Genomic DNA, 22650 nt, shown 5'->3' with positions numbered 1-22650 from the left:
TTCAAAATGTAAAAAAATAAATAATTAATAAATAAAAAACCAAAGTGAATAATAAACTTATTAAAATTTAGAAAATGTTCTTCTTTAAAGCAAGAAAACGCCCTTCTCCCCCCTCGCAGCACCACTTTTCTTTTTCTTTTTTTCAAAACTATTTTCAAAATGTAAAATAAATAAATAAATGAATAAAATGAAACAAAATGAATAGAAAACATATTAAAAGCTGGTAAATGTTCTTCTTTAAAGCAAGACGAAGTACATTACCCCCCACCCCTCACTTACACATACGATTAACACTATACTAGTATCACGCCTCACCTGATGCTTTTTTTTTCAGACCAAGTGTTTCTTTTTCAATCCGAACTTCTCAAAGTGTACTTGATTAATTCACTATCTAATAAGGAAAGATATGATTCATTTCATCCCCTGCCCCTGCACCAACTTTTAATTTTGGAGGGAGGAAAGAAATAGTTTGCCCCAAGATCATAGCAAAATAGGAGTGTTTCCCCCCGTGTTGTTCCATTCTTTTCACACTAAACTAAAAATAACCCTAAGTACCAGATCATATGTCTGTCCGCATAAAACTGTCTTTCTACAACATTTGGAGTACAGCTGTTTTTTTCTTTTCTTTAATGCTAGTTTTCTTTTTAATTGCAGTTGTAAAGGAGAGCAATACAGCGAGATCTATTTATACATATATTAAAAGCAGTTTTAGATCAAACAAATTTTGCTAGTTTGAGCTTAACCTTCCATGTTGTTAAGCTTCATTCCAGATTGCCCCCTCCCCCTCCCCCTACCGTACCACTTTTCGAAAGAAAAAAAAAGCTGCAAATGAGTGGTTCAATTTGTCTGTTAAAGTTTTTCTGACTTTTAGTTTTTATGCCCCTCATTTAGAAGCCTTAGTCACTATTGATGTTTAGCAGCGTGCCTCTCAGTTTCTTATGATTATAACTCTTACGTGCCAGCTTTATTTTTTTTTTAATACAGTTTTGGAAAAAAAAAAGATAAATATTAGTTGTGTGTCAGAGGGGGGGGGGGGGGACTAATCTACAAATTCATGTCAGCTCATTTCAAGCATATTCATGATCAATTACTACTTACTAGACCATCCCCAGTAAGAGAAGCCCATATTTAACTAGCTAGAATCTGAAAAATGTCATTATTTCATAAGTCAAATTTTATTTAAAAATTCATAAAAATATGATCCCATTGAGATCCCAACTTGAAACTTAGCACAAATAAAGATAAAATACACACAAATTTTTGAGAATTTTTTTAAAAAAATTCATTATACCTTTTCTGAGAAATTTAAATTTCATTTTTTTGAAAATTAAATTTTTTTGAAATTAGTCATGTTGCATATCCGGTTAAACCGCAACTAATGTACTTTAAAATGCTTTTACCAAATCTTCCTATCTATATTTAGTGCTGAGTTATCGTCTATTTTATGTTCAAGCATCCATGAAAAAAAGAGGGTTTTTCGAAAAATCAAAGTGTCATAAATAAAAAAATAATTGAGATAAAAATCTAAAATTTTGGACTTTTGATTACCTCAAAGGGTACAATCGATGAACCAAATTTCAAAGAAATACAAAGTGGTGAGGGAAAAAACTTTGGATCACTTGACATGGAATGACCCTTTTTGGAACTTCAATTTCGAATAATACATTTTCAAATAATACATACATTTGAAAAAAACGGAGGATCCCCCTAACGCCCCCTTCCCAACTTTTTGACCTCTGGACGGCATAGTTAAAAGAAAATGACTTCATTCACTTCATTGAAAGTTGGAGAAAACCAAATCCTGCATTCACCACTGCTAGGGCGCAAGAATTTTGAAAGTACTGAAATGTATCTTAACATTATCAAGACTATCTTTTTTTATGTTTCTGCACACATTGTAGAACACACACACTAACACACATTAAGCTAAAATACAATATTTCAAGCACCTTGAGTTATTATGTAACATATGTGCAATGTCTGCGAATACGCACACACATGTATATATATATATATATACAGGGGATATTTAGGGGGTCGCAACATGCAAAAGGTTGGGAACCACTGCACTAGACCATCAATGGTCCAGTGCCACTATGCCAAACATCCAGTTAACAAAGTCGTCAGTCGATACTGTGAGGCTTGGTGTCAAATGGCCCGGAGGCCAAAAGTAGGCTTCGGATGAAGTAAAGTAAGATTGATCATTGAAAATTAATTTGCAACGACTGGTTTATTCATATTTGATTTGTTCATTGTATTTCTTTTCTTTCCTTTATATTTTTCCTTCACATTTCTGTTCTTATATTTCATCTTATCTAAGATCTCATCAGTAGTATGAAGAAGCATTACCTACTAAAAAAGGCTGATGCATCAAAAAAAAAAAAAAGAAAGAACAAGCAAACTAGCCAGCTTTTACAGCAATAGTAGCTTTAGGTTTAACAAATACATTCAATTTGCCATTTGTAAAAGACATTAAGATCAATATTTGCTGTATTGAAACTAGAGATTAGAGTTTCTCCAACTAACTGAATTTCCCGAACTAGAACTTGTACCAACTTTCCTCAATGACAGTTGGGAAAACCAAGCTAAAATAGCACTTTAACTAAAAAATTGTCATTGTAATGCATTTCATTTCTTTTTGTGCTATAGTCATGAATTATTTATTTTTAGGTATGTTTCCAAAAATTCAGCGAACTATTTGAGCCTTAGTGATTATGTTCCTTCCTCCTCAGAGTAATTCAAGAAGATTGGATGAAATGAACGTTTCCATTTGCTGGAAGTGTGTGTTCTATCAAAGATTTAGAACGATTCATAAATTGTGATCATGATAATTAATGTTTTTTGTTGCATCATCTATGTTGTAATTATCATTTGTACGTTATGAATATTTATTTTATATTCATCTCTTTTTGTGTGAATTGATTGACATTTCTTAATAAAAATTGTTACCAACTCTTGTTACTTTTTTTTTCGTAATATAATTAGTTCTAGAGACCCAACAGTTAAAATCAAGTTTTTAAGAGATTCTGATTCCCAATGATAATTTAAAAAAAAGGGGGGGGGGGATCTTGATTTTCCTGTAAAATTAGATCGTTAATACAATTTCGTAGGAGGTATCAAGAAATTTTCTCATAAATGTCCTATTTTCTTAAACAGTTTCAATTTCAATATAAGTTTAGTTTCAATAATTCAGCAGCAATAACTGCAAATTAAACCTTTTGCTGCTGCCACTTCTTATTGACAAAGAGCAGTAGTGTTCTGTATTCAGGGTTTGTAGGGGTCATGGAAATCCTAGAAAGTCATGGGAAAAAAAATAAATTTCAGACCTGGAAAAGTCATGGAAAGTTATTTTAAGTCATGGAAAAATGTCTTAGGTAATAAGAAAGTAACAATAACTAATAGAATGTTAGAAATGTCCAGTGATATTGCATATAAATTGAACGAACCCAAACAAAACATAACGACTTTAGTCAGGCAATAGAACATAGAAATAGGGGAATTCTAATACTCTAAAACAGTGGTGCCCAACATACAGCTCGCAAAACTGATCCTTGTGGCCAGTTGAAAAGTCTGATTTAAAAAAATGAATTTGCTGAAAAACGTGGCTTTACTTTAATGAACGCATATATTGTCAAGTTACATGGGTGATTAGATGCACTAATGACACCAAAGGACAATGTTTTTATGAATTGAATTTATTATTGGAAACTTAGTAATGACTAATTCAATTTTTGCCCCATTCATAACTATTTGGCCCTATTTATTAAATATTTATTGGAAATTTAAACATCACACAGTGTATTGCATTCACTATATTTTTATTTTGCTTGAATTTATATGATAAAGATAAATAAGAATAATTTATTAGTTTCTGCTGTGTGCACTGATATTTTTTCAGTCACTAGTAAGTGCTTCAATGAGGTAGTGGTACTCATGTAACAGTTTTTCTAATGCCCATTTCCAGAAATTGTCAAGTTTTACATCAAATAGTACTATTCTCTTTGTGTAACAAGGATATGAAAATTTTTATGAAGTCTTGAAAAAGTCATGGAATTTTTTGTTTTCCTAATTGAGTATGAACCCTGTGTATTGCTATGGCCACTCCGGAATGCCAAACTTTAAAACTTATGCTTTTAAAAAATTTACAAAATGCACAAATAAATATTTTATGCCAATCGAAATCCTATTACATAACAGCTGTAGAACAAACTGCCAATAATGCAATTGTACCCAAATAAGTGATACATTTACTGTGGCCAATGAAAAGGATAAGCTCTATCAAAAATAATGTGAAACAAATCTTGAAGTTGTGTGATAATGAGGGTGAGGGAACAAAAACTTGCTGTAGCTTAGTGTGAATGGATTATTTTTAAGTACAGTCAAACCTCCATATATCGAACTTCCACAGATTTCCAAATTTCTATGTTCACTACATAGAAAAATTGCTTCTATATATCGAAAAAAAATTTCAGACATTCGTAGATTTTTTTCCCCCCACTTTAGACTGTTTGTCTCATAAAAATTGAATGTTAGGGGAGAAAACTATGTTCACTAAAGGTGAAAGTAATTTTTTACTTTTCTCTTGATTACATTGTCAAAACGAAAATCCCCTAATGTTGCGGAGCGGATCAAGTTGAATTGCCGAAGAATGAAGATGTATGAAGGCGCAAAAATGTAATTTCTGTTAATTTTTTTATTATTAACCTTCATTTAATCCGATGCTAGTATAAATTAGAAATTGGGTTTCATGCACGAAAATTAGCTGCAATTTTAATGTTTTACGAAATTTTTATGATAAAATAAGATTGTTTCTATATATCGAATTTTTTTCAGGCAATTTGCTACTTTGATGTATGGAGGTCCGACTGTATGTCATTAAGTGAATGAATATTCTGTTCCTTTTATATATTCCTGTTTATTATGGAAATGATTGGCTAAATTTAATTAGTCATGATTGGTTAAATTTCAATTCAACTATTGATTATAAAGCTGCATTATGCTGTATGGTTAGTCTTTATTATGAGACAACTTGCAATAGCTCATTTTAGGCAACTGTGCTCATAGGCGGATTTAGGACTGAGCTCTTGGGGGGGCAGGATTTTTTTTTCCTTTTTGTGAGCAGCATTTTAATTTGCCCCCCTCCCCCATGTTTTAGTTTGTCTCCGGTGATGCATAAGGCCATGCTTTACCTTTTCGTGTGTGTGTTTTTCATTAATGGTGTGTTTTCATGCTGTCCTTTTTTAATTGACCTTAAGAGAGGTGACTGGTATCAAGAGAGCGACGCAGGGCTCCCTTTTAAGTGGAATATAGAATATCTTCAATTTTAGGGGGTCCGGGGGTTTCTCCCACGGAGGAAATTTTGTAAAATGGATACAAAATTCTGCATTTTGAAGCCTTATAAGGGTTAATTGGACAGACAAAAATCTCGGGGGGAAAATAGACAAATAATTTTTTAAAAAAAGTTTCATGATTTAAATGTGCTTTGTGATGTAAGTTAATATTTTAAAAGAAATGCTGTACAGATTTAGAAAATATGTAACATGAGAGTAACATACTACTTATTAGAACAATTCATAATTTATACACTTGATAAGAAATAAAATAGAAGCACACTTTGCTTAGGAGTTTCAAAGACTTGTCTAATTATTTTCAAGGTTTGGTTGGTTAGATTGGGTGTTTTGGCACAAGAGCCCTAGTAGGCTATACTTCGCCAATTCTTTTCAAGAATTTCAGAAGATTTAATAATTTAAGGCACCTCATTTGCACTTTCCAGTCTCTGAAATTGAGTACTAGATTATACAGTTGTACAGTATTATTCAAACTTTATATATATATATATAAAAAAAAACAGCTATTTTAAGTTAAAAAGAAAAAAATAAACAAAAGAATTCTCTCATTACAACAACCTTTTTTTTAATTATAAGCAGTGCAGAAAACGAAAAGAAATAGAAGTCGTGTATCATTATTTCTGGGCTAAACAGGTTAACAATATGCAGTAGAAGCAAGATAAAAGCAATCAATACAGAAGAATTTCCAAAATACTGCATTTGGGATTAAATAAATAGCAAGATATGAAACATGTGAGTCACAAAAATTTATTTCAAGTAATATGTTACAAATGAAAGAACCATGATTTTTACACTTTTGATGCAAGATGTAGCAAGGAGCTGAATTTGACATATTTTGGCATTCATCCCCCTAGCATTTGTTAGAAATTTTAAAATTTGAGGTTTGTAGCCACACGTTTCCAAATATTCAAGGTTTTCAAGCACTTGAAAATAAAATTAGTTTTTTCAAGCACTTACCATTTTTCAAGGAACAAATCATGCAATTTTTTTGCGAGTTACGGACCCACTTCAAAGCAGTAGCCCGAAGCTATAGCTTGTTTATCTTATAGGCAAATCCGGCCCTATATGTAATTCACTCTTACCTGCAGATTTTTGTAATTTTTACGAAAATTCGTCAGTTTTTACGGTTAAAATATTTTTACAATTTTACCAATAAGAACGTGTGAATTCCAGAAGGTTCTTCAAATCTTTCTTCTGTAACAACACAAAATATCTAATTTTTGAAATCACGCAAATTGAAAAATAAACATTCTGAAAAGAAAGAAAACAAATCATAACAAGTAGATCATTCTATTAGCAGAAATGGGGAGGGGGGTTCCCTTTGTTTTAGGTTCTAATTTAAAAATAATCATCAATTATTATAAGTGTTGCAGCTGAATGCATAGCTCGTTTAGCCTATATTTCCATTTATATACTTGCCCAAATGGTTTTCAGTTCAAAATAGTGAATATAGGCATATTTTCAGCACCCCAGTGAAAGCTTTACTATTTGTATTTAATGTTTTTTTTTTTTTTTCTTTTCTCCCTCTTATTCTCTTCATTTTCATTGAACTATTCAAAAAAGAAAAAAATAATGATTTTTTTTGTTTTAAGATTTTGGAAGATGTGTTGTTACTATTTTAAGTTCTCCCAAAACTGGGGGGCATTGCCCCCTATGCCCCCTTTCTATAAATCCACCCATGCCCTTCTAAACCAGTCAAAGAAGAAAAAAAATAATGATTTAAAAAAAAAAATTGAAAATGTGTTGTTATTACAAAAAGTCCTCCCAAAACTGGGGGGGGCATTGCCCCCCTCTGCCCCCCCCCCCATAAATCCGCCCATGACTGTGCTCTATATTGTCTGAAACGAAGAATTGAGTTAAGGCGACTTTGTTAGTTCATTCAGGTCTCTCAGATGAGGGAATATTCGATTAAAAAGGCTTCAAGATATTGAGAGTTGACTTACATGAGCTGACATACATTACACTCATTTATTTATTGGCCAAGCCATTTCGTGGTCCAACAAAGCAAGGAAAATCTCATTCAGGTTCTATAAAATCGTATGACATCATATTGGGCCTGAACGGTCTAGGAAGATTGGGTGCCGGGAACATAGGGTGTCTAGAATATTGGGCCCAATGTGCTCGGTGCCTAAAATGCTCGACGCCCAAAGTGCTCGGCACTTAAAATCCCCCCCCCCCCCCCCCCGCCTAATCTTCCTAAACCACTGAGCTCATTGAGCCCAAGTTCCTGGCACCCATTTGGCGTCCAAAATGCTTGGCGCCCCGAAATGGAAAGATTGGGGGACGGGAACTTTGTGCACCGAGCATTAGTACCAGGAAGCTAATTTTGAAACCCTCTCGATTACGGTGCATTGGCGAAAGGAGAAATAAAAGCGAGGGTGTTCTATCGAAAAACCTGGTAGCCTGGATACATTAAAGCAACCCCGCATAAAATGTAAACAGAGCCGCCGTTAAAATTGTTAGGTAGAAATTGCAATAGAAAATATTGCTTTTGGGGGTTGTTCATTTTAATTTCACGATTCTCTGTTTTTTGTGTTTTGAATTATTTCCGTTTTCGTATGGTTTCATCTCAATCTTAATTTACGTCTGTATTTTTGTAATGCTTGGGAAATCCAGTTCGCTCTACAACCCAAATTCAAAATAATTCACCAAATATCCTAAATAAACAAACAAACCACTGACGTAGACCGGAAGTAGCGAGTCTTATTTCCGGTTAAGCGCCAATCTCCATTGCTAGAGATAGGTGTTCATAGCGAAAGCGATTTTGTTGTGCTTCTTTAAAAAGCAGAATAATGTCTTCTGCGTATTTCAATGCATTAAATAAGAAAGACAAACTTAGTTATTGTTAAAAATTATCTTTCAATGGCTGTGACCTTACCGATCCTTTAGTAGATGGATGGCGAATCTATTGCTAACGATTGATATTTACAGTGTTCAGGCAATTTTGTTTTCTTTCAGTTCTAGGTAGAATCATGTCTTTTGCGTATTTTAATGCATGAAATGAGTATAAATAGGCTTTGCTATTCTCAAAAATTGTCGATCAACGGATCTGATTTTCTTGATCCTTTAAATACAGAAATAAGAAAAGAAAAAAAAACGAGTCTTCGTTTGTCGATCATTACCGCGATTTCAATGATAAGCATTTATGAATACCTCCTAAACAGAAATAAAGTTGATACAAAGTCTGCTTTCAAGAATCACAAATCTACTGGATTGCAAGTACGTTGTGAATTGTAATTCCTATTCTTAAGTTGAAGCTATTTTTTCAAAGATGCAAGCTTTTCTGCACTGTGTTCACACAGAATGGCTATGACAGGGAGTTTTGGTGTCATATTCAATCAATTCTCCTGTTGTAGCTTTTCAGTTCACACACACTTATTACAGTTGCTACCTAATTTTCAGGTTTGATATTTAATATATTTGTTCATCACTTTTTTTTTTGTTTAATCAACTTGCTTCTGTAGCAAGATTGATAGGCATAAAAAAAATTGAAAGATAACAAAATTTAAATTTAATCTCCGAGTGCTTTCTCCTGCGTTAAAATTGCTTTGAATGTAATACCAATAGCTATACTATGATACTATACTATAACTTTAATTAATGTGTTTGTTTACCAATTGTCGAATATCTAAATTTGTTTACAATTAGAGCGCCTAATATTAAAGTACCGTCAATAACTCGAAGTCCCAAGAGACGGGCTAAATGGTTCGAGTTATTGATAGTTCGAGCTATGGGAAGTTTTTTTTCTTATGAGGTAATGAATAGTGGTTCTTTATTTTAATCACACAAATCAAACTGTTTGAAACCTGTCAAAACACTGGAAACTTTCAGCTTTGCAGGAAGCAAATAAAAAATTGTTCAGGTTGAGTTTTTCTAATAATCAATTTAATATAGATCAATATAGATCTTCACACATTACAGTAAAAATACAAAGCTGATGAAATTAAGGTGAATGTTTCCAGCTCGTAAATACCTCGCACAAAGTGTGTTTGCTACATAATATTCATTAAGATTCAATCCTTTCGCTTTAAAGCATTGGCTTTGATTCGACAATCAGGACCTTTAGAAATTTGAACATCTTTATTTCTGACATCTTATTTGCTCCTGTCCTCATGCTGTACCCGAAAGCAGAACAACATCCCCTCTTTTTACGAAAATTTTGCGCCTTTGAAATTCATGATTAATTTAAAAAATTCAATCAAATTACAGATACGTAAACAGAGCAATTCGTCGTAAGAAGCAATACAAATAAGACTTCCGCCGGAAGTTTTGAGTGACCCCGTGCAGCCCTGCCACCTAGTGTTCAAAAGAGTAAGCGTGGCTTGGAATTTGGTGAATAGAATGTCAGAACTGTTTGAAAAAAACTTGTTCTCCGAGTCAGGAAAAATGAACGCGTACAAATTAAAAAGACTAAAACTTGTTATTGATGAACGGGCAAATCAGTTTAAACAACTTTTCAGATATTATTTTAAGAACTTATGGATCATTAACACATTGGGCGCGTTTCTAAACTCGAGACCGGTCGCGACCGAGCGACCGATCGAGACCAGGAGTGTTTATAAACTCTCTTCGGGGACTCCGAACGAAACCCGCTCGTGTTTACAAACTCCGATCGCGGTCATTTCGGTCGCGACCAGAGCGACCGCGCTTTTTCGCCGGGCGAATTCGTCACGTGACCGGTCGAATACTGTTTTTGCACAAATAGGCCGCGAAACTACTCTTATTTACATTTTGTTGGCTGCCGCGCAGATTGAGAGCATTAGAACAAAATAGAAAAAGTGCATTTTAGTCAAAAATTCTAAATCATTTTAATTTTTTTAACTATTGACAACCTGATCCACTGAATGTTTGGCGGAATCAACTCTTTTATTTTGTCTGTTCTTTTAGAGGAACATATTTACATTGCATGTTGAAGCTAGAAATTCATTCGTACAGCGGTCCTTAAACGTGGGAATAGAAAATAAATTTAAATTTTTACGCTAGAATGATGCATATGTAGGGTAGAATTTAAAGTTGAAATAATGGTAAATTTTTGTATTTAGCTTGAAACAATGATTGAATGCTTCGTTATCATATTTAATGCATGATTGTTGGCCCTAATATGCTGTTACAGTTGATATTTTTGTCAACCTAAAATTTGCAACTTTAGATCTGCACTTAAGATTCTTTTGATATAGTATTTTCAGTGTGTTGGTTTTAATAAACAAAATTCAGTTTTATTTGCTTCAAGCTAAATGGAAATTTCATATGTCAACACTAATTCTTTTAAAATTCTATTCCTTGTACATATTAACAGGATATTCTGTTTCTTTTTTTCTGAACAAGAGTGTTTCATTAAATATTACAATATACTTCCAGTTTCAAAACTTCAACTGAATAAGTTCTTTCTTAAAAGTAAAGCAGCTGCATTTATTCCATGTTGACAAAATATGATAGTTCTAGCTGTATTACAGAAAAGTACTTTTAATTTCCATTTTTTAATTTTAAATGGTTATCTCTTCTGAATATTCTCTAAATTTGCCAAAAAACACAAAAAAGGATATATCTTGAAAAATCTCTACAAAGGTACTGATAGAAAAGTGGACTGCCAGCTGAATATTGCTTAGTACTAATTTTACATGTTAAGCTTTTGTTAACTTATGTATACAAGATAGCAAAAAACAATGAGTTCTCAATTTGTACCAGGATATGTGTACAACATATATTGCAGATTGCACAAGTAGGATGAAAGTGGCATTTTTTGAATTTGATTAACATTTAGTGTGAATGCTCCAATGCTTTTCTAGTACACAACAGCTTCTTTGAAAATATGTACGGATTTTCTCATGGATGGGGACACCACTTTTTACCAGAGCTTGAGCATCACTTTCGGTTGATCGGGCACTGCATGTTCAACCATATTGGGGAAAGGGGTATCATTACCTGTTCTAGCTTTTATTAAAATAGACCAGACTAGCATTTTTAGAAAAAGTTGATTTTTTTGAGTAATATACCTTAATATTCACATTTAACACATCAAAGAAGAAATTAATATTTGTGCAAAACAAAACTGATGAAATTTCCAAAAAATCATATTCTGATTTTTGTTACAGCATTTAATTGGTGTAGTCTTGGAAAAAAAAGGTGAGGGATAATGCTTACAGATGAATCAGTGGTATGTTCAATGAACACTGGTTTGGGAAATTAAAGAGAACATCATGCCCTCTTGACTACACACCTGAAATACTTGAAGAACTGCCAGATCTAGGGGGAGCAAGCCGGAGCTTTTGTCAGAGGGTAAAAATCTACAGTATAACTTCGATTTAACGATACCGGACTTAATGATTTTCTGAATTTAAGGATACATTTCACTGGCCTGGGTTTGACTGCATTGAATGTCTATGCTCCTCGATTTAACGATATCCTTGACTTAATATCTTTTTCCAGTCCCTTGACAATTGTTAAATCGGGGTTAAACTGTATGTCTTTCTTTTTTTTTTTTTTTAAGTGGATGTACAAATTCAAAGAAAAATGAGTGAAGGCATCAGTTGTCTGGATAAATGAAGGTTTACTGCATTACACTTTTCCGTGACATAAAAAGCATTTGAGTGTTTTAGACTAGCGCTTCTCAACCTTTTGTGACCCGCAGACTGACAAAAGATGTTGAAAAAAGTTCGCAGACCATTTAAATTTCTTTAAAAAATATATAAAAAAAACTTATATTTGTAGACTATATTAAAAACATGCGACACTTTTTTTTTTTGAGGCTGTGGTTTTTCCTCTATTTATGGATTTATTTTAGAAAAAAAAGAAAACTTCCGACTCAGGGAACGATAAAACTCCGTAAAAGATTGTGTTGACAGCAAAGGTTTTTAAAAAAAATTGTTGCAGAGTAATAAAAATAAATGAATAAATAAATAAAGAAAGGAATCTTAACAGGAATTTTTTTAAAAACGTGAATGAAGAAAAAGTGTTTGAGGACTGGTCATGATTTTTTCCTGCTGACCAGTACTGGTCTGCCGGATCACTGGTTGAGAATCGCTGTGCTTGACTATAAAAAATTTTAACTTGAAAAATTTTATTTTTAAATACAGTAAAAAAAAATTAACATGAAACTGAAGGGACTAAATTTTTTCTTGTTTAAAAAATTGAATTAAATTACACAGATACTTTTTCCGGACTATTATATATTATATCATTGCGTGTTAACCATATATCATGTTAAACTTTTTTCACTGTATATCCATAGATGCAAGTTAGGAGACGAGCCCTGGATTGAAAGTATCTTGAATATATGCCAGCATCCTACAGTGCTTATTTAGCAAAAAAATCAGATATTGACAGCTGGCCCAGTTATTCTCATGGTCAAATTTTTTTTTTCATTTTGCCATTACCTGAACCACAAAGGTTCAGGTAATGGGAATGTTCAGGGTGTTCAAGGTCTTCCTACCACATAATTTAATTACCCTAGCAAAAGTTTTGTAGTCCTGCCTACATCTTCGGACATTTTCAAAAACCATATTCAGGGGCGGATTCAGGGTTCGTACGCCCTTGAAAAACCTTGAAAAGTGCTTGAAAAAAAAAGTTCATTTTCAAGTGCTTGAAAACCTTGAAAAAGTTTCTTAGTGCTTAAATTCTCTCAAAAATCAACGAATTGTGCTTAGAAGTTTTAAAAACGTATTTCACCAATGCAATTTTCTGAACATGTCTTCAGTATGCAACATCGCGAACAATTGCTTCCGTGTTTGGGATTTCAATCCTTTTGCATCTTGTAAATATTTTGATGTTTTTCACAACCGAAAGATATTTTGACATATGGTACCTTAGATTAGTTTATTTTTTGTTTAATTTCATTAATTAACAAAGAAATTAATTTGGAAACCATGACAACATTGAACTTACTCGGGTTTCACGGAAAATTGCTCTTGTGTTTGAAATTTCAATCTTTTTGCATCCTGCAAATATTTAAATATTTTGGCTAATCAAATGTTAGTTTCGCATATGCTACCTTAGATTAGTATATTTTTTGTTTAATTTTAATAAAAAACAAATTTATTTCATGGGAAACATGCCACGTCGAACGAACTCAGACTTTGCGAAAAATTGCTTCTCGTGTTTGAAATTTCAATCTTTTTTCATCTTGCAAATATTTAAATATATTCACTAATCGGATGTTATTTTCATATTTGCTACCGTAGACCAGCATATTTTATGTTTAATTTCAGTAAAATATAAGTTTATTTTATGGGAAACTTGACAACATTAAACTTAATTTGCGAAAATTTGCTTCCCTTGTTTGAGATTTCAATCCTTTTGCATTTTGTAAATATTTTCATATTTTTGGCAATTAGTAGTTATTTTGACACTGCTACATCAGATTAGCTTGTTTTATTTTTTATTTTAATAACTAAAGAGTTAAAGAATTTATTACCTTGGTCTTGTTTAATTATTTGCTTATTTATTTTTGCAATTTTGAATGATTATCTTTACCTAATTTTTGGTCATAACAGGTTTTTTTTTTAATTAAATTTCAGCAGTTGAGCACCTAACAAATTAACTTAAAGTTTGTATTTTAAATATAAAGTTGATTTATATAATTTTATTTATAAGTACATCATTTTTTTTTTATGTCTGCTAAAATAAATAAGGTGTATAACAGGGGTGGTTGTGTTATGATTATTCACTTGAAATCCAGTAGTGTTCGTTTTTATGCTTTTACCTCCCTATATCTGCAATTTTCCCCTTTTCCTCAAATGTTCAAAATTACTACTTTATTAAGGTTGTGGGTACTTGGAGCTTACTGAAAGAGGCTTTAATCAGCAAAGGGGTAGATAGCTTAAGGAGGGTCATTCATCTTCATTTGAATCTAATAAATTGACCTCAACGAGGTAACGGAAGACATACCGTATCTCATGGTGAGCAAGGTTCAAACATTTAGGGGTAAACTCCCAGCTGGGCTGACGCACAGCACGGGGACCTTCCCCGGCGCAATAGGCATCAAGCGCGTCCGTAGCACGTTACGACTATCGACCGCCGCACCCAGCCGTGCCGGGGCCCGCTACGCGGACCCCCGGGCGGTGGATCCTAAGGCTTACAGCTAAGTGGTGGGGTGCGTGCGGAGAAAAGTACCAGCCTAGCTAGGCCCAATGCCTGTTGCTGGTTATCAACAGGCACTGGGCATGGTATTTCTATGCAGAATATTTTGACTTAATAAACTATTTTATGAATTGTATGCATAGCAAAAGTTATTGTTGTACATACGTATATTCAAGTAATAGGGGTCTTAATTTTAAAAATTATTCTCCCCCCTCGCCCCATTTTGCTCTTTGAAACTTTCAGGTAATTTTTTATGAACTCACAAATCACAATTACACCTGAATATTATTGCCTTTCTAAATTTAAATTCTAATTTCAACAATAACCCATTTTTTCCCAAAATAAAACTACTTTTGTCATAATATATGTCAACTTCTTGTGAACCTTTTCAATTTCAAAATATGGCTCTATAAATCTGAACTTGCACATTTATTGTCTATTGCAAGTTAATCAATGAAAGCTGAATAGGCTCAAGTTTGCATTCAGAGTATTTATCACTGCTTAAGCTGCTTTTGTATATTTTGAGGTGTAGAGACTGGACTGTGGACTTTCATAAACTTTTCTTACTTCCTAATTTTTAAATTTACTCGAGGACAGTTGAAATGCCATATTGGCTGAACAGCTAATAAATACATACGAATAAGTGATTTGCATACTTATGAATGATTTGCAAACCTAATATTTTTAGAACTTAATAGTGCAAACTGAAATAACTTTCTGGGTAGTGTTTTTGTCCTAACCGCCCTTATAATGTAATAAACCACTGTTTAGATATTGGAAATAAATGTTAAAACCGGGTGGGGGGGGGGGAGTGACTTCAAAAACTCCTCTCTGGCAATGCCATTGAACTTGGGTATTTTAGTTTCTTCCCATAAAAGTTAAAAGCACTTATGAAAGGTTTTTTTTTTAAGTATTAATTTGCTGATTCTAGAAAATATACAAACCTCTGACTGCTGCAACCTTTGAAAAACCTCAAAATTAAACCTCTTGGTATCTGCTTCTCTTTATTACCAAACTTTTCAAACATTTTCAGAAAAACTTTCAACGCAGTAGATCTTTCATCAAAGCGTCTCTCGTTGTAGAAAAAGCAATTTTGTTTTCCTATACTTTTTTGTATTATTACCTTATTTCTATGTGTTCGTAGTAAATGAAATCTGCATACAATATTTTTAGTACAAATTTATGATATTGCCTTGAAAACAAAATTTTTTACCTTGAAAAGTACTTGAAAAGTGCTTGAATTTTTTTCTCCCTAAAGGGTATGAACCCTGGGATTGGATCCCGCAAGAGGGCGTCAACCTTGGCCTCCAAAGGGCGCAAAAAAAAAGAAGGTGTAAACAAAAAAAAAAAAAAAAAAAAAGCAACAAAAAGATGAGAAAAAGAAAGAAAGGGGAAAAAAAAACAATGGTACACAGGTTTACGAGTTAAAAGAAACAGAAAAGGGAAGTCGCACAGGTTCGTGAGCGCAAAAAAAGGAAATTGCACCTAAATGGTTTTTTTTTTAAATTAATTAAAAGAAACCTTTTTTTTTTTATTTTTTAAAAAAAGATGTTTAGGCTTGAGGGCATATTGGCCCGCGGGCCAGTCTGCCCCTGGCCATATTTAAATCACTTAGATGGAGACTGAACACTAAGCACCCTTAAATATTTTTTAGTGTAATGTCCATAAAATGAAAGATACAATAAACCAAGTTTTACTGTAAAACTATACTACCTTTGCATTTTTCAATATTAAATTGAAAACAAGTCATTTTGAAAGATCTTCTCTATTTTGATTCTTTGAAACTTTACTGGTAATTAGAAATACGCATTACATAAAATGTTTAATACAAGAATATGCTTTATTTAGAGCAAAAAAACTTCTAAATTACGGTAAAACTACAGTTACCCAAATCAACCAGACCCTATTCGTATTATTAGATTTTTCCGAAAGTACATTTTAATCTACTGTCGGTCCCATTTACACAAATATTGTTAGTTCCACGAAACATTTGAATAAGTGGGGATTTTTAACTTTGCATCTACGGCATGGTAAATATTCGGTTCCGGGATATTTTATTTTTAAGCGGGGTATTCGTTTATCCGTTATGCGATTAAGCAGAGGCGACGGTATTTACTGTATGAATGTTGAAATTCAGAAAAACTATTTTTAAAGAGAAAGAGCTATCAGTTGGTCAAGTAGAAAAGCTAATGCTTTTCATGCTAAGTGTACTAACAAGTGCTGCTGCGGAGAGAAGGATAATAGCATGCCCCGACAGAATAAAAATTTTGCAAATTGCAGCGAGTGCAATTGCCTTTATTTTTTGCTCAAATTCTGAAAGCGATTCAGATAGTTGTTGTAGAGTCATACTGTATACGTTAATGTATGGCTGTATGAAACGCTAAGAACGCTATGTAAGAAACGCTTCGAATTTTCAAAAACTATTTTATTAGTTAAATTTTTTAATAGTACTTTTGTCATTTACTAATCATAAAACCAGACACATGTTTGCATATATATACATATATACAATGGAGTCTCGAAAGTAAGAAGTTCCACTTAATTTGAGGTGTTTAATTTATATTATCAGTTATACAGTTTAGTTCTGAAAAATTGATTTTTATAAGGATCTAAAAATAAATACGTACAGCGTACAGACCTCGTGAAAAGAAAAAAGTTGCTCAGAGGTAATTAAAAGCAAAATTTATGCTGAAATATCTGTGATAATTTTTCATGAAGACAATACTTCCTTTTCTTTGCACTAAGAAAAGAGGCTCCTCCATACATTCTCTAAAAATGGTGCAAATTTAATCTGGAAGAATTTTCCGGATAATCCGAGTTTTCATCGATACGAGCCCCCAATTACCTTGAATTTTCGAGTTTCTACTCTGTACCCATATGGTAGTTTCCGCTTAATGAGATTACTTGAACAATAATTTTGATACCTAACTAAATTTGCAGAAAGTTTTTCAGGGGTCCATCCAGTTTTTATTTTTTTGGGACCCCATTTTGAAAAAGCTAAATATTTTTGTGAATTTTCTTTATTTTTGAAAAGTAAATCATTTTGAATTGCCAGGTTATATTTCAATTTGATAGCTATAAACGTGGCAAAATGATGCTTGTGCAACCTTTCAATTAGGTGTAAGAAGGAAATTGTTAATGTCCAAGCTTTAGAATCACAAAAAGTCTTTATTACAGGTCACCACTTTTTCAATCTGTAGTGTCCCATGGTGAGGGGGTGACTCTGGATCTTGACTTTTATTTCATGATGCAAATTTTTGTGAATGAGCTGCATTTACAATGTGAAATTTTGTGAAGTAGCCGCAAAGTGGACCCAATTCAGGTCTGGGTCGACCCCTGTTCTTATATTTTTTCAAACAATTCCGTATAATTAGATATATATATTTTGGCGAGCTCTGGGCCACAGACAGCCAAGGAGGGACCCTTGTCCGTTTGGTCGATGGGTGTCCCGCTTCCTATAAAACTTATAACATTTCCTGACATGGCCTATGGTCGGCTCTGGGTGAGCAACAAAGGTTGTTCACAAATTTTGAGGTACTCCCAATGTTGAAAAAGCAACAAGAATAACTGAAAAAATATGCTGGTATCATTGTGGAACTCGACTATGGACATTTTTGCTGTCGTCATAATATGGCACTCGAGACTCGGGAGAAGTACAGTGTTTTTTTTACAGAAATTTTTTAAGAGATAATTTGAATCACAGACAGTTTTAAATCTTATCAAGATTCTGGTTGAGGTTATTGTGTACTTGAATTTGTTATTTTTGATTTCAATGAAATCCTATCAACTTGAAACACCAAAACATGCGGGAAAAATCAAATAATTTTGTTTGTTAATTGAGCTTTTTACCGAAACAATATTATCAATGTATCATGATTATTACATTGTGCAAGCAAATGAGACAGAACAAACATCAAAACACCATAATTGAAATAACATTGGACAAGAACTATTCTTACTTACCTGTCACAATCCAAAAAAGGAAGCATATAGAACAAAAAAGGTCAGCAACAGAGTATGTTAGATTTTAAAGTACACTAGCACTCTCTTTTGCTGCCCATTTTGTTATCGATATTTCCATAATAAAGCTCGTTTGATGCAGTAGCGTAGTATTGACTAACTTTATATTTAAAAAAAAAAAACGATGCTCCATTGAAAACAAAATAAAGACTGAAACAAAACGCTTTTTGAAAAAACCTTCTTTGATTCTTACGGCTATATGCATACTCAACAAAATTAGTAATGAGAGCTAAATATCAATCAAATTCAAATAAGAGCTAATGAATAAGCTGCTCTTGCAGCCTTGTTTTTTTTTTTTTTTTCAAATCTTCCGTGATAATAAATTGACGATTAAACTAAGTCATCTTCTCAGAAACATTCAGAGAAAGCCACAGAATACTTAAAATTCATCCGATTGACTTTTTACATGTTTCTTCTTTAGACTAGCACGAAAACAACAATAGGATATTATTATTCCTGAATTTTAAAAGCGAACTTTCAGTTTCACACAGTACTTAACACTGACTTTCAAAATGTAAACTCCATTGCGCAAATAAGCGAAATCGACCGGAACGACCGCGCGTTTGTTTATAAACTCCTTCGATTCAGTTGACGACCGTGACGTCAGAGCCCCGACCGGTCGAGAACGGAGCAACCGAAGATCAAGAGTTTATAAACGCGCCCATTGTGTTCAAAACAGGGAGATTAAAGGGAAGGAGATAAATCTTTACTATGCAGAAGTGGCAACGTTTGTTCACTTTTCCCAGAGGGCGCTGTATGTGCACCGCTCCCGTCAATCGCAGCAGATCAATGTAAATGATGCTAAGTTTCTCATTGTTTTAGAGGCAGCTATTAAAGCAAAATAAAGAAAAAACTGCTGGAAATTGGTTGTAATAAGGGGCCAATATAATGGACGATGTACGGCTTTCGTCTACAGGAAGTTAGCGCAGTATTTTGATGGAAAAATTTATTTTATTTTTCATCACCAACTTGCCGAATTCGTCTGCTATTAATATTGCGCTGTGCGATGTTTTATTTTTTACGAGTTGGAATGTTTCTATTCCTGAAAATAATTGACGAAATGAGAATGTAGTAGAATTAATTACGTAAATACTTTTTTTTAATTAGTTGTAAATTTCGTGACATGCTTCGAGAACTAATTAAAGCGAAACAATTTTTTGCTTTCACGACCTTCAACAGATAAAAATAAATGTTAATGTTCTATTCACTTAACTTCAAGCTGATATTGATTGTAATAATTTTATTCACGTGTTTACTCACTGCTTAAACAGAATTGTTATCATTATTTTTTTTATTATTATTGCATTTTTTTCTACAACCAAATCGAAAAAAAATCGGGAAACCTTTTTCATTTAAAAAATACACATGATTATTTTCAACAGAAAACCCCACAAACTATCTCAAAAAAGCGTTCCAAGGTATAATATTTTTGAATGAATAAGGTTTGTCGATTTTTTTTCCATTTGGTTGTCGAAAAAAAATGCAATCTGTTTAAGCAGTGAGTAAACACGTGAATAAAATTATTATAATCAATATCAGCTTGAAGTTAAGTGAATGGAACATTAATATTTATTTTTATCTGTTGAAGGTCGTGAAAGCAAAAATTTATTTCGCTTTAATTAGTTCTCGAAACATGTCACGAAATTTACAACTAATTAATAAAAGGATTTACGTAATTACTACTACATTCTCATTTCGTCAATTATTTACAGGAATAGAAACATTCCAACTCGTAAAAAATACAACATCGCACAGCGCAATATTAATAGCAGACGAATTCGGCAAGTTGGTGATGAAAAATAAAATAAATTTTTCCATCAAAATACTGCGCTAACTTCCTGTGGACGAAAGCCGTACATCGTCCACTATATTGTCCCCTTATTACAACCAATTTCCAGTAGTTTTTTTTCTTTTTTTGCTTTAATAGCTGCCTCTAAAAAAATGAGAAACTTAGCATCATTTACATTGATCTGCTGCGATTGTCGGGAGCGGTGCACATACAGCGCCCTCTGGAAATAGTGAACAATCGTTGCGACTTTTACACTCGCAATCCCGTAGGACATTTCTCTCCTTCTTCCTACTCCGTGGTTCAAATAATTATTTCAAGACTATCGTTCAGAGATTTGAAAGTACAGAACTTTGTGACAATATCGCTTTAGCAGCGGCGCTTGCGCAGAGCATACGCAGAGTTGCGCTCCGCGAAGAGCAGCACTGCGAAATTCTCGCCAACCATTTTAGCAGCTTTCGAATTTCGCCAATTTACTGTAGGTAACCAATCAGGGAAAAGAACTTCGCGAAAGTTCTAGGATGTGGATATATGCATGTTGCATACACACACACACGCAACTCAACCGGTAGCGACCGGTTGATCGATCACGTGACAGCCAGTGACGTCACCTGATTCTTAAGCATTAGAGGTGACGTCATTATTTTAACCGATGAGCTACCGGTTGCTCGTTCTGCTCCTAGAACACCGGTTAACCGCGTCGACCGGTAGCTCTATTCGAACAGAAAAGTCAGTTTAGTATACTGCACATGCGCGCATATTTACCGTCAATAGAGTCGGAAGACAGAAATTTCTAGAGCCGAGTAACAGGGAACAGAGCGCTTGCGCATAATAGAAGGGGGTGGAGGGATGATGAAAATTAACGCAACAAAACTGTCAGATGGACAACGTAACTGTCAGATTCCTGTTATATGGCTGCCACTGCTGATACTGTGACAACTCAAGAAATTTGAGAAATTTCGCTGTGATTCCAGTGAGTATTGTTCCCTGTATTTGAAGTAGTGTTTGAGAGAAAAGTAGTGATGAAGACCGATTAAATTTTTTGAATGATTTTTATCGTTTTATAATTACAAAACGCTTAAGTTTCCAAAGTGCGAAGTTTGTTTGTGGTGCAGTGAATAGCTCTTGTTACGCAATACTTCCAAGGTACAGTTGTTGGAAGTAGTAGAAATTTTCTTGTTGTCTTTAATTTTGTTTTCATCCTATTAAGTCATACATCATTTACATCATATTAAGACACATAATTAAGTTTTTAAAATCAGAATGAACTCGTTTTATGAATAATTAAGGGGAGGGGGGTTAACCCCCACCCCACCCCAAAAGGAATAAATAAATTTAATTGATTATTTTTTAATTGACTTCTTCACACTAAAAAAAATTTTGTTTTAGTTATTTAAAAGAACACAAAAAGCATTTTTGTTTGCTAAAGAAGTAATACTGCAGTTACAGGCCAGTTTAACAGAATACATTTAACTCCCTGTTTTAGAATTCAATAGAACATATCAGGATTCATCCATTAATTCTTCTTTGATGGAATCAATAATTAACATTTAAAAAAAAAAATGTGTACCCGTACCCAGAAGAGTCATTTTGATCCAAGAAGTTATTTGTGAAATAATTTTTCAGCTTATAAAAAATGCAAAAGGAAAGAAATCACACAGTACAGTCAAACCAAGGGCGCCCATATAGGGGGCCCTTTGAAATTAGAATTTCCTTGCTTTTAGCACTTTTTTCTTTGCAAAAATGTAAAAACATTTCTTTTTCAGCCATTAATTAAGCCTTTTACTATTCGACCGAGTTACCAAGTACCAATTACGTTTTATGAAGAACCACCGACACACATGTGATGAATTTTGAACTTATTGGAATAGTAGTATAGACCTCCTTGTCCATATAATAGTTTTTAAAACTAAATTCCTGCTGAAATTCAATTTACGCATTATATAAACAATTTTGTTTGTGTCAAAAATTTTACAAAAAAATTATTTTTAAAATTAAAAATAAATAAATAGAAGATATGATTAATCAAGTTGGAATTAAAACAAATTTATACCAATCAATTATAGTTTTAGTCCGCAAAACATAAATAATTTTAATACAACAAATGTGCAGGAACACTGCAGACATGTGTTTCTGCCCCCCCCCCCCCTCCCCTCCCCTCCCTTACAAGGAATGTCTTTTTCAGTGCATAACATGTGAGCTAAAGAATGTTAAGACATTCGACAAAAAAAATCTGATTTTCGTCGGATGCCTTTAAATCCACGAGCTCTCATGTTGTGCATTGAAAAAAGAATTCCTTGCAATGCCAAAACACATGTCTGCAGTGTTCCTGCACTGTGCTTTTAACGTTGTTTTATTTCCTTTTATTTTTTAAGCAAAGGTATTTTCATAATTTTTTATAATTAATTTTTGTTTGTAACA

The 22650-nt window shown here is 33.3% G+C and overlaps 2 protein-coding genes across 2 annotated transcripts in view; both read left to right on the top strand.

Annotated features, from left to right (window-relative positions):
• Positions 1-2939, top strand: part of LOC129233296 (mortality factor 4-like protein 1) — a 69139-nt gene extending 66200 nt beyond the window's left edge. The window contains exon 13 of the mRNA XM_054867348.1: positions 2671-2939. Coding sequence (XP_054723323.1) covers positions 2671-2737 — 67 coding nt within the window. The 3' untranslated portion in view covers positions 2738-2939. The remainder of the gene's footprint in view (positions 1-2670) is intronic.
• An 18151-nt stretch (positions 2940-21090) lies between these two features.
• Positions 21091-22650, top strand: part of LOC129233298 (protein lifeguard 1-like) — a 61915-nt gene continuing 60355 nt past the window's right edge. The window contains exon 1 of the mRNA XM_054867351.1: positions 21091-21202. The gene's annotated coding sequence lies outside the window, so the exon portion shown is untranslated. The remainder of the gene's footprint in view (positions 21203-22650) is intronic.

The sequence above is a fragment of the Uloborus diversus genome, unplaced genomic scaffold (assembly GCF_026930045.1).
Source record: "Uloborus diversus isolate 005 unplaced genomic scaffold, Udiv.v.3.1 scaffold_317, whole genome shotgun sequence".
Taxonomy (NCBI): domain Eukaryota; kingdom Metazoa; phylum Arthropoda; class Arachnida; order Araneae; family Uloboridae; genus Uloborus; species Uloborus diversus.
This window is presented reverse-complemented; position numbering and strand designations above follow the sequence as displayed.